At 43.2% G+C, this 20,678-nt stretch overlaps 1 protein-coding gene across 1 annotated transcript in view; it reads left to right on the top strand.

The window, feature by feature from the left end:
* The window catches only part of LRRC36 (leucine rich repeat containing 36), a 56,319-nt gene extending 36,160 nt beyond the window's left edge, over positions 1 to 20,159 (top strand). Inside the window, exons 8-14 of the mRNA XM_004600912.2 lie at positions 1,811 to 2,248; positions 5,012 to 5,298; positions 11,121 to 11,286; positions 12,634 to 12,779; positions 13,929 to 14,052; positions 17,571 to 17,685; positions 19,934 to 20,159. Coding sequence (XP_004600969.1) covers positions 1,811 to 2,248; positions 5,012 to 5,298; positions 11,121 to 11,286; positions 12,634 to 12,779; positions 13,929 to 14,052; positions 17,571 to 17,685; positions 19,934 to 20,159 — 1,502 coding nt within the window. The remainder of the gene's footprint in view (positions 1 to 1,810; positions 2,249 to 5,011; positions 5,299 to 11,120; positions 11,287 to 12,633; positions 12,780 to 13,928; positions 14,053 to 17,570; positions 17,686 to 19,933) is intronic.
* The last annotated feature ends 519 nt before the right edge of the window (positions 20,160 to 20,678 follow it).

Below are 20,678 nucleotides of genomic sequence, written 5' to 3'. Positions count from 1 at the left end.
TCTTTCACATTTCACAATATTTAATTATGCAAGACCTTAACACTTCCCTTGGTAAATTCAAGACCCTAAAGTATTTTTGTTTCATTTTTACTTCTGCAAGCTCCATCCACTTTTTTTTTTAAGGTAACATGACTAACTTCAACCATAATATATTTTTGTTTCCTAGCGCAGCGGATAGGGGGTTTGCCTTGCACGCAGCCAACCCGGGTTCGATTCCTCCGCCCCTCTCGGAGAGCCCAGCAAGCTACAGAGAGTATTTCACCCACACGGCAGAGCCTGCCTGGCAAGCTACCCGTGGTGTATTCTATATGCCAAAAACAGTAATGAGTCTCACGATGGAGACGTTACTGGTGCCCACTCGAACAAATCAATGAGCAATGGGATGACAGTGACAGTGATGGAAACCCTTTTAGTATATGAAACTTACCAATTTATAGACATTTCTGGGGCACACTCAGAAGTATTCAGGGCTTACTACTGGCTCTGCACTTGAGGATCATTCCTGGTGGGGCCCTGGGGAAATACTTGGTGTGCCAGGGATCAAATCTAGGTTGCCTGTGTGCAAGGTACCTTACCCTCGCTGTTCTATCTCTTGGTATCCACACTTCTCTTTTTTTGTTTGCTGATCTATTTGCCACTACCCTGCAAGAAATACTCTAAAGCTTACTTAGTGGGGCTGAAGCAATGGTACAGTGGGTAGGGCATTTGCCTTGCAGGCGGCCGACCCAGTTTCAATCCCGTTATCCCATATGGTCTCCTGAGCACAACCAGCAGCAATTCTTGAGTGCAAACCAAGAGTAACCCCTGAACATTTCCAGGTGTGACCCAAAAATCAAAAAAAGAAAAAAAGGCTGGTCTAGAACCAAGGGCAAAGATCTTCAAAGGCATTCCCTGACATTTCATTTCATTGATACTTGATTGTTATTACCAGTGAGTGAACCTAAAACTTCTCGATTGAATAATTGGGGAGTGTGCATATCTATAGACAGCATACATTAATTAAGTCACAGCTATTGTCCTATGGAGTACACCAATGGTTTTTTTTTTTTTTTTTTTTTTTTTGCTTTTTGGGTCACACCTGGCGATGCACAGGGGTTACTCCTGGCTCTGCACTCAGGAATTACCCCTGGCGGTGCTCAGGGGACCATATGGGATGCTGGGATTTGAACCCGGGTCGGCCGCGTGCAAGGCAAACGCCCTACCCGCTGTGCTATCTCTCCAGCCCAGTACACCAATGTTTTTTGTGGGTTTTTTTTTGTTTGTTTTTGTTTTTTGCTTTTTGAGTCACACCCGGCGATGCACAGGGGTTACTCCTGGCTTTGCACTCAGGAATTACTCCTGGCGGTGCTCAGGAGACCATATGGGATGCTGGGATTCGAACCCGGGTTGGCCGCGTGCAAGGCAAACGCCCTACCCACTATGCTATTGCTCCAGCCCCTACCAATGTTTTTAATATGAGAATAATGTCTAGAAATACTCTAGACATTATTCTGGATTATACATGCTATAATTTTAGGAGGACATTCCTAGGGTATTAGATTAACATAAAATATAGCTCCAGAATGTTATAGATTCCTTACTATTTACAAAATGTCCAAAATATTTTCTTGTTGTTCCATGTAATTCCTTTTATTACTTTATGCTACCATTTATCAAAATGATAAAAAAAAATCATCTATTTCTGAGAACTTTTTTCTTCTTGAGAATTTTTATTGCTGGCAGTTAGGATATGTCTTCAGTGGACAGAGGTACCATAAATGAGCAAGAGGAATTCTTACTATTCTTTTTTCCTCCCCTTGGTGATGGTTAGAATTCAGACGCTACTCGCCTCATCAGTCCGCCATGCGGTCCCCAGAAAAGATGACTAGAGAAGGGTACCGAATATCTTTTTTGGACAAGTCTTCAGGTTCTTCTCCAGAAAGGGACTTGGTACCAAAACCTGATGCTTATCAACTCACACATGATGCCTCACTGGGTAAACGCCTGGATGTAGGTGATGCTAGCCAGATTCATCCCTATCAGTTACCTTTGGAGGCTGGTCTTGAAAATTTGGATAGTCATTATTCTCAAACTCTATCCCTGCATGGAAGTCTTAGTCAGAGGCCTCCAAGAAGCAAGAACTACCGAGAATATAGTGTAAAGCCCTCCAGTGATATGAAGGCCACCACATCCCATTCCTGTGGAGACTTTCTGACCTCGATGTCAAACCCAGACTCCAGCACCGACAGGCTTCTGAAGCTCAGTTCAGGTAAGAGTGTGTTATTCATCTGATCTGGTGGACATGAAGCAAGAGCTTGAACTGTAAATTTGGGAATGAACATTTTTCCAATAGTACTTCAGGACCACTGGCAGCCCATTAAATTTCCAGGAGCCTGCAGTGTAGGAATCTGACATGCTAGGCATATTAGAGAAAATTTTAAAAAATCTGAGCTGCAGCACTCCTTGTTATTTTAGTAAAAAATCATCCTAGGTAGTAGAGATAAGGACCAGGAGGATTGCTGCATGGCATGGAAGCTGGTTTCACGTGCTGGAGAAAGAGGGTAGCTGGGATAGAGAAGGGACCATTAAGTAAATGATGGTTGGAGGGCTCACTCGGGATGGGAGATGCGTGCTGAAAGTAGACTATGGACCAAACATAATGGCAATACAGGTACTAAGTATTGCAAACCATAACACCCAAAGGGAGAGAGAGAATAAAAGCGAATGTGCCTGCCACAGAGGCAGAGGGGTGGGAAGGGGTGGGAGTGGCAGGAGGGATACTGGGAACATTGGTGGTGGAGAATGGGCACTGATGAAAGGATGGGTACTCGATCATTGTATGACTGAAACTGTATCTCACAGTGATTCATTAAAAAAAATCATCCTATGTTGACATGTTTCAAGTAATCAACTCTTCTCTGGCCATAGTCACTTCTATTCTTAGTTAGGGTTTTTATTTGTTTGTTTGTTTTTTACTTGGGGCCACACCCAGCTGTGTTCAGGGGTTTCTTCTGACTGTACACTCAGGAATCACTCCTGGTGTGCTTGGGGGACCATATGGGATGATGAGAATTGAACCCGGGTTGACTGTTTACAAGGCAAACACCCTGTCCACTTTACTATCTCTCTGGGCCCTATTCTGAGTTTTAGAAAAAGATGGTTTGGAGGCTAGAGAGGGCATTTTCCTGTCACACGTCCAACATGCTTTTGATCCCTGTGACTGCACTGCCAAAAGTGATTTCTGAGCATAGAGTCAGGAGTAAGCCTGAGCATTGCCAGGTATGGTCAAAAAAAGAAAAAGAAAATTCTTGTTTTAGATTAAGTGATAGAAACCACTTTTCAGTTATTACTTGATTGTAGAGAATTCTTGTCTATTAAGGACACTGCTGAAACACTACAGTTAAATAGAACAAAACTAAAGCTCCATGCATAATCTACCAGAATTAAAATGTATGTTCCTACTTCATGGCACTTACCTTTTTGCTTTTGGTTTTGGGCCACATCCAACAGTGTTCAGGGTTTACACCTGGCTCTGCACTCAGGGATCATTCCTGGTAGGCTCAGGGGACCATACGGAGTACCAGGGATCAACCCCAGCCTGACCACGTGCAAGACAAGTACTATCGCTCTGCCGTGGCACTTACATTCTTAATGGGGTAAATCAGATTATCTACAACTTAACATATAACTATGGTTCAGGTAAGACTACAGAGAATAGGGGGCTGGAGCAATAGCACAGCAGATAGGGCGTTTGCCCTGCAAGTGGCCTACCTGAGTTCGATTCCCAGCATCCCATATGGTCCCCTGAGCAGCACCAGGAGTTATTCCTGAGTGCATGAGCCAGGAGTAATCCCTGGGCATCACCGGGTGTGACTCAAAAAGCAAAAAAAGAAGAAAAAAGACTACAGTGAATAGTATCACTTGTATCACTTGTAGTCCCGTTGATCTTTGATTTGCTCGAGCGGGCGCCAGTAACATCTCCATTTGTCCCTGTCGTGAGCTAGTGTAGCCCAATGATACCTGCTCGCTCCAGGAACAGAAAGAGTCTCAAACTGAGAATAGTAATATTTTAAATAAGTTAGAAAGTAATATTTTAAATAAGTCAGAGAAACATTCTCTGATGAAATACCACAGAGCTAGAGTCTTGAATGAAATATTAGCCATGTGGATAACTGAGGGGAAAAATTTCTAAACATTGAGAAAACTAAGTACAATATTCCTGAGGCTGGAACACGCTTGGCATGTTCAAGGAAAACTGATGAAGTCAGGGCAGCTGCAGGAGAGGAAAGTGGCGAGTGTGAGGCTAGTGCCAGGAAGCCAGATTTCAGTGCTGCCCACACTAGCTGTAGCAGAGCTCAGAGTGGAGGGTGGACATAATCTGACTTAAGGATTACTCTGACTGCTGGATGGAGAATAAATAATAGGGAACAAGGACTGAAAATTTTGAAAATTTTAAACTAGAACATTATACTCTAGGAAAGAGATTAATTTAGTTTACGCTAGAGGGAGAGCACTGTAAAGGTGGTGAGAAAGAGTCAGATTTTTATTATGTCCTGAAGATAATGAATACCTCTGAATTAGCTCAGGGATTTAAGGATGTATTGGGAGAAAATGAGAATCAAGGACAATGTCTGGGGGGCCAGAACAGTGGTTCAGTGGGTAGAACAGTTGTCTCTCATGTAGCCAACCCAGGTTCAATTCCCAGTATCCCATATGGTCCTTCAAGCACTGCCAGTAGTAATTCCTGAGTGCAGAGCCAGGAGTAACCCCTGAGCATCCCTGAATATAACCCATAAAGTAAAAAAAAAAAAAAGAGACCACATCCAGATCTTTTTGAGTTTCAATAACTAGAATTGAGTTGCCACTTCTCAGGATGGAAAGGGCATGGCACAGGTTTTCAGATGGAGAGGAGGAGTTTGATCTAACACGTCCTAGGTTTGGAGTGACAATTGACGTGTCTCGGAGGTAACAATTTGATGAGACTTGAGGGAGCTGAGGGGCAAGTTTATCTTCCAGTCTGTTTCCTCCGCAGATCTGTATGCCACAACTCATTTCAACAGTGACCCTGCTGTGCTAGCCAATGTCGAGCAACAGTTGTCCTCCAACCTCAGTGATTTTACACCAGCGTCAGGCTCCTTCTCAAACAGCTCCATCCTGGGAGACTCTCTGCGGACCCTGCTCTTGCCTTCAGGGACTTCGGAAAGCAGAGAGAATTTAACTAAGCACCCATTAAGCCCGTCGAAGAGAGGATTCAAAAGGAAGGACATTCTGGCCACCCTGAATCCAAAGCAAGGCTTCAGAGATGCAGCTGGCAGTGAGGCAAGTACCAGCTTGTTTGTGCTTATATGTGAAACACATCAAGGGGCTGGGAGATGACTATAGGGCCAAAGCACAGCCTGTCATGCACAAAGCCCAAATACAAGCCCACCACTCCATGCCCCACCCGCCTAGCACTGGCCAGGGGAGCCCTGGAGTCCCCAGCACCACTGAGCCCAAATGCCACTGCTGACATTGCCGGGAGTATCCCCTAGACACTCTGATCACTACTTGGGAGTACAAGCAGGTACACGCGCACACAGACACCCAGGTTTAATGGGGGTAAGCAGTGGTTCTGACTAAGAGGTCTAGAAAAGCTCAGAGGGAGGTCCAGAGCAATAGTACAGCAATGAAGGTGCTTGCCTTGCATGCAGTCAACCCAGATTTGATCCCCAAACACCACCAGGCATAGCTCTTGAGTGCAAAGTCAGGAGTAACCCCTGAGCAACATTGGATGTGGCCCAAAAACCTAAAAATAAAGGTTCAAAGGGAGTTTCAGAAGCCAGGTCAGTAGTTAATACTAAAACTTATGGTTCTTCTGCCCTTGGGAAAGTCATTTTCCCTCCTGCTGCTTTCTCCTGCATGTGAGTTTGTGTGAGTGTGTGTGTGTGTGTGTGTGTGTGTATGTGTTTGGGTCACACTTGCTGGCACTCAAGGCTTACTCCTGGTTCTACACTTAGGGATCTTTCAGGGGACTATATGGGGATAGAACCCAAGTTGACCACATGCAAGGCAAATACCCCACCCACTGTACTGTCCTACGACCCTGCTTTTCTTCATTTTTTATCATAGGGCAAAGGATGTCCCTCATCTACTTCTAGAGTATAAACACAGCACAGAAGTACTTAGATAAAAAGCAGTAGAATCCTAGAATGCAGGCATAGAGAAAGTTCCAGACACTCTAGTGACTGGGATAAGGGAGCAAAGTTACTTCAAATAGCAAGGGTTCACTTGGAAGTGGGGAACAGAGGGACACAAAACAAATACCAAAAATCTCTTCAGAAAAGTTTAGAGAAATACTGAGGATATAAAAAAAAAGCAGTAGAAGTCAGAGTTTACCAACAGGAAAGAATGTGAAAGTTTCCAGAAGCTGAGGGCTGACCAAAATGTAATCTCAGTAATAGTGATGTTTATAATCATAGCATGTTTACGCATTTGCTTGGGTTGCACATGACTAACCTGAGACCATTCTTCTGAAGACATTTTTCTCTATAAGGAAATAAAAATTATTACACTTTTTTTCGAAATTAGTGGCCCCTCATGAAAGGAATTAAATTATCCAGAGGATTTTAGCTGAGAGCAGTTCATAGAAATGGAAGACCATTTCCACATATATAGTGTGAATCATGTCATAAAATTGTAATATACTAATTAGTGAAGTATAATAGAAATGTACTCAGTTCTTATTAAGTTTTGTCTCCTGCCTTTGAATACATCCCTCCATAGAGAACACCTTCTATTCTTCTCTGTCAGAATCATTTTCCCACTAGGTCCTACTTCCATCTGAAACATTGCTTCAGAGCCCTCTCTTCTCTTGAGCCTATCATCCTTTGTCATAGGGATCAATTGTTACTTAATCATTGACTGGTCTGGAGGAAGCAGATTTGGTGAATAACAACTATTTCTATTCATTTTTTTTAGTTATTAGAAATTGCTGTGCATATTAGCATGGGTTTGTAGGGTTATGGGAGGGCCTTGTTACTTTGGGGTGGTAATTATTTTCCAAAATCAGAGGACTTTGTGTGCCTTCTGGCAGCTTGGCCAGAGATGGTGTTAGTTATTTTGACTCTTTAAAAATTTTCTGTTTAGTTTTCAAAATTTTTGGAGGTGATTATAATTTTTTTTGTAATTCTTCCTGAGCTTTCTGGGTCCCATTTGTCTCGTATTCTGACATTGCAACATATTTTTTAGTAGTAGTAGGGGCTGCACCAGTGAAGCTCAGGGTGCGGGTGGTGCTGGGAACCCAACTCACATGCCCAACCCCATGCTGATGCCTGTTATCCAGATAAAGAAGGCTGTGTGTTCAGAAGCTAAGGGGGATGGGACAGCAAAGCTTAGGATACTTGAATGCTATATATACATTCTAAGGGGAAGGTGTTGGGTCACACCCAGTGGTGCTCAGGAACTATTCCAGGTTCAAGAGCGACCCCTGGCAGTGCTTAGGGAGTCAAACTTAGAACCAAGGATTTGAACAGGGATCAGCAGATAGTACAAGCACCTCAACCCTTGTACTATCTTTCTGGCCCTAGAATAAAGCATGTTCTAGGAATTTCTCCCACCTCTTATGTGTTATGTTAAAATTGCAATTAAAATTTCAGTGTACTTTTCTGTACTGTTTAAAAAATTCCTATCTCTCTTTTCCTGTCAGCTACTATTTTCCTTTTTCTTTTGTTTGTGGTGCCAGGGACTGTACCCAGAGTCTCATACATTCAAGGCAAGTGCTCTTCCACTGAGCTTTATCCCTAGCAAAGGTCACTCTCACTGTCACTGTCACTGTCATCCCGTTGCTCATCGATTTGTTCGAGCAGGCATCAGTAACGTCTCTCATTGTGAGACTTATTATTACTGTTTTTGGCATTTCTAATACGCCACACAAAGGTAAATAGATGTATTTTATTATTTTCCTTTATGAAACTAGGAGTCAAACCCAGGGCTTCATACATATAAAGGCAAGTGCTCAACCACTGATCCAGTCACTAATATTTTTTTCCATATAAAAAACTGCAAATGTGGGGCCAGCAAGATAGTACAGCGAGAAGGGCACTTGCCTTGCATGCAGTCCGACCTGGGTTTGATTCCCAGCACCCCAGATAATGCCCTGAGTACCAGTAGTAATCCCTGCTCACAGAGCCATGAATAACCCCTGAGTATTGCTGAGTGTGCACCCCGCCCCAAAAAATAACTGCAAAAGAGCTGCTCAAATGTGCACATTTATAAAAATGCTGCTCAATTTTTAGAATGGTCAAAGTAAAAACCATGCTAATGGGACTGGATAGTACAGGCAGTAATGTGCTTACTTTGCATGCAGCTGACCCTGTTCAATCCCTGGCACCTGCACACTGCCAAAGGTTACTCATGAGTACAGAGCCAGGAGCCCCTGAGCACTGCTGGGTGTTACCCCCAACCTCAAAAAAAGTATTTCTAAGTTCAAAAGTTATTCAAGAAAAAAAAGAGAGCTAGAGAGATAGAAAGCTAGAGAGGTAGTACAGCTAGTAAGGAGCTTGCCTTACACAGAGCCAACGTGAGTTCAATTCCCAGCATCACTATGTTCCTGAAGCTCTGTCAGGAGAGATCCCTGGGCACAAAACCAGGAGTAAGCCCTAACCACTGCCAGTTGTGGCCAAAAAGACAGATTTTAAAGAAAAGTTATAAGGGATTAGAGTGGTAGTATAGTAAGTAGGATGCTTGCCTTGCACATGACCAACCTGGGTTCAATCCCTGGCACTCCATATGGTCCCCCAAGCTTGCCAGGAATGATCCCTGAGTACAGAGCCAGTAAGCCCTGAGCACAACTGGGTATGAAAAAAAAATACAGAAATATAGAAGACTTTAGAGTCTTAGACAGATTATAAAAATTTAAATATTACCAAAAGGTCATTAGGTAAAGTTTGCTGAAAATGAAAAATATTCATAAAGGTAACAAAATGATCCCAAACTTCATAAAATTTATTACTAATTATATTTTTGTTTTGGTTTTAATTTTGTTTTTGAACCACACCTGCGAGTGCTCAGGGCTTACTGCTGGCTCTGCCCACAGGGATCACTCCTGGCATGGGATTGGAGGACCATTTGGGGTGATGGGGACTGAACCTAGGTTGGCCACATGTAAGGCAAGCCCCCTTGATGCCGTACTATCTCTCCAGCCCCTATCAATTCTTACTATATATGTAAATGAAATAAAATGCTGAAATGTTTATATAAGTTTCCGAATTGCTACATGATACACAAAGTTACACTGTCACTGTCATCCTGTTGCTCATCGATTTGTTCGGGCGGGCACCAGTAACTTCTCTCATTGTGAGACTTATTGTTGCTGTTTTTGGCATATCCAATATGCCATGGGTAGCTTGCCAGGCTCTCCGAGAGGGGCGGAGGAATCACAACACATGAAAAACAGTGACTATAAAATATTATTTTCTTAACCATTTCCTCTAAAGAAATGAAGTCTCTTTTGTGTTGTTTTGTTTTGGTTTTGGGTCACACCCGGTGATGCACAGGGGTCACTCCTGGCTCTGCACTCAGGAATCACTCCTGTCATGCTCGGGGGACCATATGGGATGCTGGGAATTGAACCCGGGTCAGCCACGTGCAAGGCAAATGCCCTACCCACTGTGCTATCGCTCCAGCCCCAGAAACAAACAATTTTGTAGTGTATCTGGACTTTCTGACTTTCCTCCTCAATTACATTGTCAGCTCTGTGTGTGTATGTGTGTGTGTGTGTGTGTGTGCCAAGAATGCAGTGCCAGCGCTTGAATTGGGCCCTGCATACGGATGTTACTGCCCTTTGAACCACATCTCCCTGACCCCAGTGGTTAATTTCTTAAAGGAATTTGCAGGGAGGGGTTAGGAGGGATGGGGCCAAACCTGTGGTGCTTAGGGCTTATTACTTTGTGCTCAGGGGTCAGTCCAAGAAATGCTCAGAAATCCCTCTGCCAAATCAATACCAAATCAGGGTTGGTCACGTGCATGGCAGATGCCTATGCCCGGTACTATCTTTCTGGCCCCAGGGCTTCATTTGATCTCTTCCTATGCTCATATTCCTTATACAGAATGCTCAACACACATAATTAATTTTCATTATCAATCTGTGAATAAATGTTTATCCCATTAACAATGCTTTTTCCTATTAATCATAAGGCCCATGTATGACTCAATCCTTAATATTGCTGTTTTTGGTGTACGCTTCACAGTTTTCAGCACTGACAATATTAGCTAATTAATCTCCTATCATTTTTGTATTGAAAGAGCCAAGGATTGAGAAATAATTTGGCTGATTTTTTGCTGGTTTCGTTGTTTGCAGTGCCAGGGATTGAACCCAGGACCTCACACATGTGAGGCTTGCACTCTACTGTTGAGCCACATCCCTGGCCCAATTTTGCTCTTTTTAATATGTAACAGCTTTCCTGGGTTCCGGGAGACCCTACAGAAAAGATTGGCAGATGTGTACTGTAAAATTCACAGTTACTTCTTTATTCATTCAGATATATGTCTTAATTTATATGTGAATGAATAAAATGTAATTGATTCATTTATGTGTGAATGAATAAAATACAATTATGGGGGCTGGGGAAATAGCTCAAAGGACTGAGCAAAATACCTTGCACGTGGGAGACCCTGAGCCTAGTCCCAAGTAGCACATTGCCCCACAAGCACAGATGAGTGTATCTTAGTACCACCAGCTTGGTATCATCTATGTCAAGAGCTCAAAATACCAGAAATTCCATTGACCCACAAAACCAGATGAACATTGCCGCAAGTGACCCCTGGGTCTCCCAGATTCCCCCTTTCCCCAAATATAGGACATTTATGTTTATGATGTTTAATCTTAATCTTTCCATATTATAGAATATTGATTGCATTGTAGATGTGTCAAATCACTTATTTTGAAAATATACTGAAAATTACAATAGAAGCTACATACTATTGTATTTGAAATTATCATTGAATATATCACTGTATCTACTTTGGACCAATTTTCAAGTGGACTGAAAGATGATACCATCTTTTCCCTTTTTTTTTCCACGTTAACACTTGAAGTGTCTGGATTCTTACTTCCCTTATTGCACAAGAATGACAAATGTTGGTTTTTTGTTTTCTTTCTTGAGCCTCTCTCTAGTGACCTGGGCAGTTTGCATGGTTTGCCAGGAAACCACAGTTCTCTGGTCTCTGCCAGAACCTCCCATGTGACCACAGTCCTCAGGCAGCTCGTGGAGCTTGTGGAGAAGCACTGGAGCAGCTCCAGCTCCCTCCTCCTCAACAAGAAGTTTCTCGGTAAATGAGTGAGTGCATTCTCAGTTCCTGCAGAAGGGCTCGTGTGGTGTTTCTGCTCTGTGTTCTGCAAACAAGATCGCCTCTCAGTCCCCTTAACTCACAGAATCTGTCCTCATGAGCACTCACCTAAATTTCTCAGTGACACAGGAGTTGGCAAATCATCCTTCTTCCCTGTTTTTCCTTTTGTTTTTATCAGCATTCTTTCCTCACACACCAATTCTTTTATTCCTCCTGTGATTGTTTTTGTAGTCTTGGGAACGCGCAGAGTGATAAAATATGTGAAACACAGGGGCTGAAGTGATAGCACAGCGGGTAGGGCGTCTGCCTGGCACGAGGCCGGCCCAGGTTTGATTCCCAGCATCCCATATGGTCCCCTGAGCACTGTCAGGAGTGATTCCTGAGTGTAGAGCCAGGAGTGACCCCTGTGCATCGCCGGGTGTGACCCAAAGAGCAATATATATATATATATATGTGAAACACAGCCTGGTCATGTTCATGGGCAGCAGGAGATGATCCTTGGTAAAGTCCCAGTAATAAATACAACAAATTGAGTTTTGCTCATAAGAGTTTTGAGATGCCTGTTAAAACGTTATGATCTAGAAAATTCAAATGAGTAAATGACCTTCACTCTTTAAAGGGTTGTTTTTCAAGAACATGGGGAAAGGAATTTTTTTTTTGCAAATGTTAGTGTGATAAGTTTATTTAATGGAAAAAGAATTCAAGGAGCTCCAGATGGTGATAAATATTTACATTGAAACTAGAAAATTAAAATTATTTGGCTTTACTCTTATTTTTATTTTATTCTGACAGGACATAGAGAAGAAATTCTAGCCCAATTATTTTCTTTTTCACATTGACCCTTTGCTCTCATTTTGTAGGACATTATTCCTGGGAGCCACTCATCAGTGACTAGAAAATAGCGAAGAACCTGCATCCTGAGGGTCTACTATTGTTTCTCCATAGAGGATGTGGGATATGATTCCTAACCCATCATAAAATACCTCCGATAACCACTAAGTTTTTGTAAAAAAGAGAAAGAGATTAGGGCCCAGAGAGATAGATAGCACAGGGGTTAAGGCTCTTGCCGCATTTCCCACCAACCCTGGTTTAATCCTGGTTTGAATCCCCAGCACCACATGTGGTCCCCAGAGCACTGCCAGGGGTCACTCCTGAACAGAGAGCCAGGAATAACCCCTGAGCACCTCTGGGTGTGGCCCAAAAGCTAAAAAAAAAAAAAATCCATATTAGATTAGCCTGTCTGTCCTCCAGAGCTGGTAGCTATTGACTAGGAACTCTTGCTTTAGCTTTAAAGATTGGCCCGGTGCGCCCAACCTGAATTTTTGGCAGGTCCTGCCCGAGATCTGCTTCTGACTTTGGTAGTCCCTGCTCCTTCTCAGCAGTGGTGTCGCTCACACCCTGAAGAAACATCCAAAGCCTTCCGCAGGAGGGAGCTAGACCTGAAGGAGGCCGGGCAGCTGGTCCCTAATGACATGGTAGGCCTCTCTCACGTTCTTCTCCTTCCCTTCTTTTGCCAGAAAAGAACAGAGCAGCAGGTTTAGACTAGCATGGTGCTGTAAAGGTCATCCCCGTCACAAAGACCTAGATAAACCTGAGCCAACATATGGACAACTCAGTCTAGGCAAATCAGGAACATAAAACTTGCCAGGACAGGAACACATCAGAGGGTCTGCAGTAATGAACCTCAAATCCTCCCCTTTTTAAAAATAAAATTAGAGCAAAACTTGAAATGGAGGGGCTGGATGGGAAAGACCCAAGAGTGATGAAAATTTTTAGGATCATGTTGTTGAAAGTTATGATTTGAGTCCAAGGAATAAAGTTATTTCTGGGATTGTCTTTCCTCCCAAGGAATGGACTAGGGACCATTCCTTGAGCTTCAGACCTCTGATTCTAGCAAAGAAGGGAATCATATCCTTATGTTCCCACACACACACTTTGCTTTTTTGTTTTGGGGGGGCGGATTTTGAGGGGGACGACCGCACTGAAAAGTGCTCAAGATTCACTCCTAGCAGTGCTCTTGGCATTCACGCAGTGCCAGGGATAAAACCCGGGCCTCTCACATGTGATGCATATACTCCAGTCTTTTGTAAGCTCTCAGGCCTCTCCTATTTTCTAAACATCGATTTTCAGACACTAAGGTCAGTTTCTAGAAACTTAAGATGGATGGCTCAGAATAAGGTCATTTGGCCAAATGACCACTTGTGCTAGCTACTATTGAATAAATAATATGGAAGATTTTGACACCACGCGGTAAATCTGTTTGCTGAACTTGATCTTTTTTGCCAACAAATTAGAATTTTAATGAGAGGGCTAGAGCGATAGCACAGCGGATAGGGCCTTTGCTTTGCACGCAGCCAACCAGGGTTTGATTCCCAGCATCCCAGATGGTCTCCCAAGCACCGCCAGGAGTAATTCCTAAGTGCATGAGCCAGGAGTAACCCCTGTGCAACACCGGGTGTGACCACCAAAAAAACAAATAAATAAATAAAATTATAATGAGAAAGCCACAGATCTGCTTGCTTCCATTCAGCTTTTCACTAACTGGAGGGGGAAAAAATTTGCCGTCTTCTAAAAGCACTCAGAATTTCAGATTTGTGATCTGTATTTTATTTTCTTATTTGAAGGAAAGTCTGAAGCAAAAACTTGTCAGAGTGCTGGAAGAAAACTTCATTTTGTCAGAAAAAGTCCAGCAGTTGGAGGAAGGCACTCCTCCCTCACATGTGGGTGGGCACCAGATCCACGCTTATGGTAAGTTGAGGAAAGCACAGTGGGGTGTGCCTCAGCACTGTGTCTGCAGCTCGCCTCGTTCTACAGGCTACATCACCTAGGGCTCATGAGAATTCCCACACAGAAACAATCATCTAGTTTTAGAAAGTTTAGAAAGTCTGGCTGGAGCCAGAGAGAGAGAGTACAGTGGATAGGGTACTTGCCTGACATGCAGCTATCCTGGGGGCAATCGCTGGGACCCCACATTGTCCCCCAAACTCTGGCCCCCTGAGTGCAAAGCCAGGAGTGAGCACCTAGCACTGCCAGGTGTGGATCCGTACCCCCCACAAAAGAAAGTTGTAATGCCAGGTGACTTGGGTTACCCGATGAAGTTTTTAGTTGGCATAGAGCAAGTATACAGGTGTTACTGTTATTGTCATTATTTTTGAACCTTGTTTTTATAACCGAAATATGTTCTTTACAAAGAGTTTGGGGGGAAATCAGAGACTGGAGAGACAGTCCAAGGGTAAGGCACTTGCCTTGCACATATCCAACCAGGGTTTAATCCCCGGCACCCCGTTATGGTTTCCTGAGCCCACCAGAAGTATTCCTTGAGCACAGCTGGGTGTGGCACAAAAACCAAAAAATCATAAAAATATGAGCTGAGGAGATAGTATAGCAAATAGGCACTTGTCTTGCATGTACTGACCTGGGTTCAGTTCCCAGTACTGCATACAGTTTCCTCTGCCCCACCATGAGTGATCTCTGAGCACCACTGGGTGTGGCCAAAAAAAATACAACAAGACAAAAAAAGAAACTATAACTCATTATCCAGCTATAACTGCCATTAGTGCTGTTTATATTTTAACTCAAAATTTAAGATTTATGTCTGATTTACAAAAATTTACATACAACAGAATGTATACATTTTGAGAGTTAAAATTTTCCTATGCAGAAAATTGTATTTTCAAAATACAGAATATTTTCATAACTCCAGAAAATACTCTCAGATCCTCATGCAGTTTCCCTGCATCTTCACCCTGGGGAATCACCAATCTGATTCCTAATGTCACTTTAATAATAAAGACAGTACCTATAATACTTACGTGGACAAACCATGTTTATCTTTGTGGTCCTCCAAATAGTTTTCATGTTAGCTACTATAAAATAACTAATTTATAGTATAACTAATAATGCAAGGAATTTAAAACTTCCAAAAGACCCGTACAGAAGAAAGTACAAGCATGGAGATGGGTAAATTTGTAACTGTACCCTCACGGTGACTCACTTATTAATACATAGATAGATAGATAGATAGATAGATAGATAGATAGATAGATAGATAAAAGAACTTTACCCTCCGTCCCCACCAGAGTATTAGCTCCTGGAATGGTTTTTCTTCCCTCTGGTAGGCTGAGAGTCCTTATAATGATACTAGAATAAATGAGATGGCTAAGAATATCCATGTACACAAATCTGTGTGTACATTTTAGACAATGTTTTTTGGGTACATTCTTAGAGAGAATTACTAGGCAAGAGGTGAACACCTTTGAAACTTATGTTGCACATTATCAAATCTCTCCCAAGACAAATGGCTTGTTTACTCAAATCAGTGGTGAGCACATTTGAATGTCCTTTCCACCTTTCTACCCCACAGAGTATTTTTCAAAACCACCATTGTGATAGTGTGAGATAATAGCCCACTGAAACCTCGATTTGTACTATTTTGTTGATAACACAGTTTGGGCCAGTATTTTAGATAAAGTCTACCCTTGACTTTAGTTAACTTTAGCTTACCACAACTAAGCAAGCCTCATGGGCACTTGGATTTATATGAGAAACTTGATATGAAGTCAGCACTGAGTTTCCAGAGTTGAATTTCATTCCTCTCTGATTCTTCCAAGGCTTAAATTATCAAGATACCTCCACTTATCTCCTGTGAAAACAAGTAGGTGTTTGTTCATGAGATACTGACTTCCATGAGGCCCAACAGTGTTTGGCTTACTTGTGATAATGAAACTGTTGCAGTCCCATCTCTAGACTCTGACTGCTCAAAATGTGAGGTACAGGGTTCATCAGTGGCTTTCTTTGCACACACTGACTCGGGTTTAAGCCCTGGTGCCCTATATAGTGCCTCCCACAGCCTGCCAGGAGTGATCACTGAGCACTGAGCCAGAAGTAAGTCCTGAGTACTGCCAAGTGTGGCCCAGAAACAAAACAAAACAAAAAAGAAAAACAAGAAAAATATCAGTGTGAGGCATAGATTGACCATATTAGCATCACTTGGCAGTTTGTCGGACAAGTAGACTATTGGGTCTCACCTCAGATCTATTAAACCAGACTCTGACTTTAACAGGATCTGCAACTGATGTGTAAGCATGTTAGAGTCTAGGAGGTGTACTCTTCTAGGACTGGAGGAGAAAGGATAGGGGTTAAGGCACATTCCAACCCTAATTCAACCCTGAGCACTACCAGGAGTGATCCCCAAGTAGAGCCAGGAATTAGCGCTGAACACCACCCAAACCCCTTGAAAAATAAAAATACTGCTCTGGAATACTGCCTTACTTCCACCAATAGTTCCTGTGCACTTAATCTGCCCTGTTCTAGCGGTAGTACTAACATTTGGGGAGCTAGATAGGAATGGCTTGACCACAAATTTTACCACAAATTCAGTCATTGCAAGCACTCTCTGGGTTATTATTATGTGTGTTGACACCATTTCAGATGTTTTGACATTCTCTATAGGAAGTGGAGGGGTATTTTCATAAACTAAAAGAGAGAATCCAGAGCAACCTAACTGTTGACTCCTTGTGGTAAGTCAGTTGCAGGTGTATCATTCAGTACTTACAGCCGTGCTACAAGGCACAGTTTCTAGTGCAGGTGAAACTCTGGAAATAATCTAATGGTAAATAATCTAATGTGCAATATTAAGTGAACATTTCTGTTCAGATCTGTTCATTAGTTATATTCTGTCCATTACTGTTCTATAGGACAGGGGTTTTAAGATGCTTGCCTTGTGGGGCTGGAGAGATAGTACAGCAGGTAAGGTACTTGCCTTGCATGCAGCCAACCCAGGTTCAATCCTTGGCATTCCACATGGTGCCCTGAGCACTGCCAGGAGTGATCCCACAGTGTAGAGCCGGGTGTGGCCCCCCAAAAAATACAAAAGGTACTTGTCTTGTAAGTACCTATACCCAATTTGATCTTCAGTGCCACATAGTGTTCTGCAAGCAAGAGTGGCCTAAGCATAGAGCCAGGAGTGACCCAAAAGCAAAAAAGAAAAGAAAGAAAGAAAAAAAAGTTTCAATACTCCCTATTCTTGCCACTCTACCTGGTATCTCCCAGGAAGGGGAAAACAATGAAGGGAGTGTGGCAGCAGAAGCGGGGGCCTAGCCTCTTCAGGAGATCTACCTGATTCTACCTAAGCTCTATCCCAAGACGTGCAGCTTAGAAAAAATAAAGAAAATAAATAAATAAATAAATAATATATATATTTTTTAATTTTAAAAAGACTTGCAGCTTAGAATCCAGCTCACCTCTGGCTACTTTCCTCTTTGCAGATGATCTTCTTCGCAAAAACCAACAGCTGAACATGCAGGTGGTTGCCCTGAACCAGGAAGTCACCCAGCTGAGAAAGCTGGAGGAGACAGTGACTCTTCTCCACGAAAGTCAGAGGTAGGAGAGGTCTAATGCAGTGGCTTTTAGAAGCAGATGTGTTCTTTCCTCTATCATTTCTGTTTGACCTGACTAGGACAGATGTGTGTACCTTCCAGATCGGCTCTACTCAGTGTGTGGGCCTCTTGCCAGACCAGTTAACTCAGGGACCAAAGCACTGCTTTCCAGGACACACGAGGGACTGAACAGCTTGGCTGGCACTATGATAACTCAGCAATAAGTAGCTTCTTGCTGGCTCTACCAGGACCCTTGTTTGGGTCACCTGCCATTCCTTGGTCACTGGGTTCCCCTACAATCATCTGGCTCTCCTAGAAAATGCCTCCCTGCTCTTGATCACAGGAGAGGTCAAGAGCACACAGGAAAAGTAGGAGGGAAAGAATGCAGTGTGTGTGTGATTCTGCAGAGGCATCCATCGCCTCTTAAGAGACAGTACTGTCAGGACTCAGGCTAGACAAAACATCAAAAGAGGCTGCCTGAAACACTTAGAGAAGCTCTGGACTTCCAGATTTGTAAAAAATAACACCTTGACTAGGATTTTTGATGAAGTTTAAATATAAGAATCCCCTTCTTAAGCTGAGCTTTCTATAGCTACATATTCAAATAATTGAAACCAACTCTATGCTAGATGACTTAAAAGATACTTTAGGGGACCCAGAGAGATAGTACAGCAGGTAGGGCATTTGCCTTGCATGCAACCAAACCAGGTTCGATCCCACATGGTTCCCCAAGCACCACCAGGAGTGATTCCTGAGCACAGAGCCAGGAGCAACCCCTAAGCATCAGTGGGTGTGAAAAAAAAAAAAGCAATTTTAGGGTCAGAGTGATAGCACAGTAGGTAGGGCATTTGCCTTATATGCTGCCAACCCAGGTTTGACCCTCAGCACCATATGGACATACGGTCTCCAGAGTGGAAAAAGCAAACAAAGAGAGATAAGCAGGAAAGATGTGTGTCCAAGGTAGAGCAAACTGATAACTTCATTTGGTTTCACTTTGCTTCTGATTTGTAGTGATTATTATTTTAAATCTTGTTTTACTTTTGCTTTGGGGTGGCAACACTCAGTACTCAGGGGTCAATCCTGTCAGTGCCAGAGAGCAAATCTGGGCCTCTTGCAAGCAAAGCATGCACTCAGCCCTTAGAGCTATCTCCCAAGCCCCAGTTTAATTTTGTTTTATAATTAGCTAGAACATTTACTTAGTCCCAAGGTCAAATCTAGAAAATCCATAGGTTCAGGAAGTTCAGCTTCCTTACCTATCTCTTCTTCCTTTTCCTCCCACTAGCTAGCTTTCTGGGTATGAACTGATTCCCCTAAAGCACATAAAAGGAGACATCATCTTGGTTTCACTTGATATCATACAAGTTAGCTCAAAGACCCAGGGGCATCCCAGTGGTAGAACATGATGCTGAGAGTTTGGTCCCAGGCACCACCTTGTGCTGATCACCCTTGTGTGATCTCAGCACGCTGCCATATGAACCTTCCCAGCTGCACTGCACTCTATCCAGGTGCTTAGTTCTGTATGGATAGACTTGGGGCTCCAAGCCACGCAGCCAAGAATAGCACTGTGCGTCCACCGTTTGGGTGAGTGCAGTCTGACACCTTTCAGCACGACTCAGTCATGCAAAGTCCAGGTAGTCAGCCATGACTGGCACCATTAGCCACCTGCAGAGATTTGGGTTCAAAGAAGTTGTTCTGATATAGGGCTAGAAATTGGAGTCCTGGGGACCAATGACATAGTACAGTGGGTAAGGTGCTTAAGGCTTGCACACAGCTAACCTGAGTTCAATCCCTGGCATCTCATATTATCCCCTCATCGTGGTCAAGAGTGATCTCTGAGCGCAGAGCCAGAAGTAAGCTCTGAGTACTGCCAGGGGTGACCAAAAAAAAAAAAAAACCAAAAGAAGCAAACAAAAAGATAAATTGGAGTCCTGATTGGAGACCTGGTCAGGTGCCAGTCTCCGGGTGGGTTTTTTCTCATCATGAAAGTGCACTGGAAAGACTCGTGCAATCACTGTGTAAAATCCTAACTATGTTATTGCTGCCGTCAGTCTGGAACATAATCAAACAGAGCTGTAATGAAGAAAGGAGCTGCCAGCCTGCTTCTAAAATCATCCGCTCATAAATCGGACAGTTCTATTTAAGGATGTTACTTCATTTTACATTTGTCTTTAACAAACATTTCAAGCTGACTGGCATCGACTTTGTTTTCATGCTTCCTGTACGGCCTTTCCCCCTCCCTGCCCTGTGCTCAGATCCCTGGTGGTAACTAATGAGTATCTGCTGCAGCAGCTGAATAAAGAGCAAAAAGGTTATTCTGGGAAAGTTCTGCTGCCTCCGGAGAAGAACCATCATCTGGGGAGATCGTCACCCTTTGGGAAAAGCGTGCTGTCGTCCTCCTCACCAGTGGCACACGACACGGGTCAGTATCTAATACAGAGTGTCTCAAACTCTCTCCCGGAGCCTGGTTTATGGAGCTAGCCGAGGACCCCCATGCCGCGGCCTCACAGTCTCAGAGACCTCAGCGCTAGTCCCACCCCGCTGGTGCTTACTACAAGGTTAAGGGGAAAAAAATATTCTGACTCCACTGCATTGGTGCTTTTTATTTCTCTGTCTCCTCCCATTGAGTCATTCTTTCCTCCTGCCTACAGAAATAGTTGGCACTTTGTCTTAGGCATCATATCCCATAGAAATATTTCGCTGAAAATGTCAAAAAGAAAAAAAAGAAACACCATCTTTTCCCCGAGTCACTTGAAGCGGTAGGATTGGAGGTGAATGAGATGTGTTTTGTGTTAGAATAAATGACAGAGGGCCCTGATGTGTAGGTTTATCGAACATGTTTTGAGTTTCCTCTCGCCATGGTGACTAGGTCTGGTGCACCCAGTATTTAGTTGGAGAAGAAAGCAGAACCTCATGTGATGAAATTCAGAGTTTGGCATTGGTACCACGCGGGTCTAAACAAAAGCCAGGAGAGAGCTGTTCCTACTTAGGAAAACTAGG

The sequence above is a fragment of the Sorex araneus genome, chromosome 8 (genome assembly GCF_027595985.1).
Source record: "Sorex araneus isolate mSorAra2 chromosome 8, mSorAra2.pri, whole genome shotgun sequence".
NCBI classification, from domain to species: Eukaryota; Metazoa; Chordata; class Mammalia; order Eulipotyphla; family Soricidae; genus Sorex; species Sorex araneus.
Note: the sequence above shows the minus strand (reverse complement) of the source record. Positions and strands in the feature narration are given on the sequence as shown.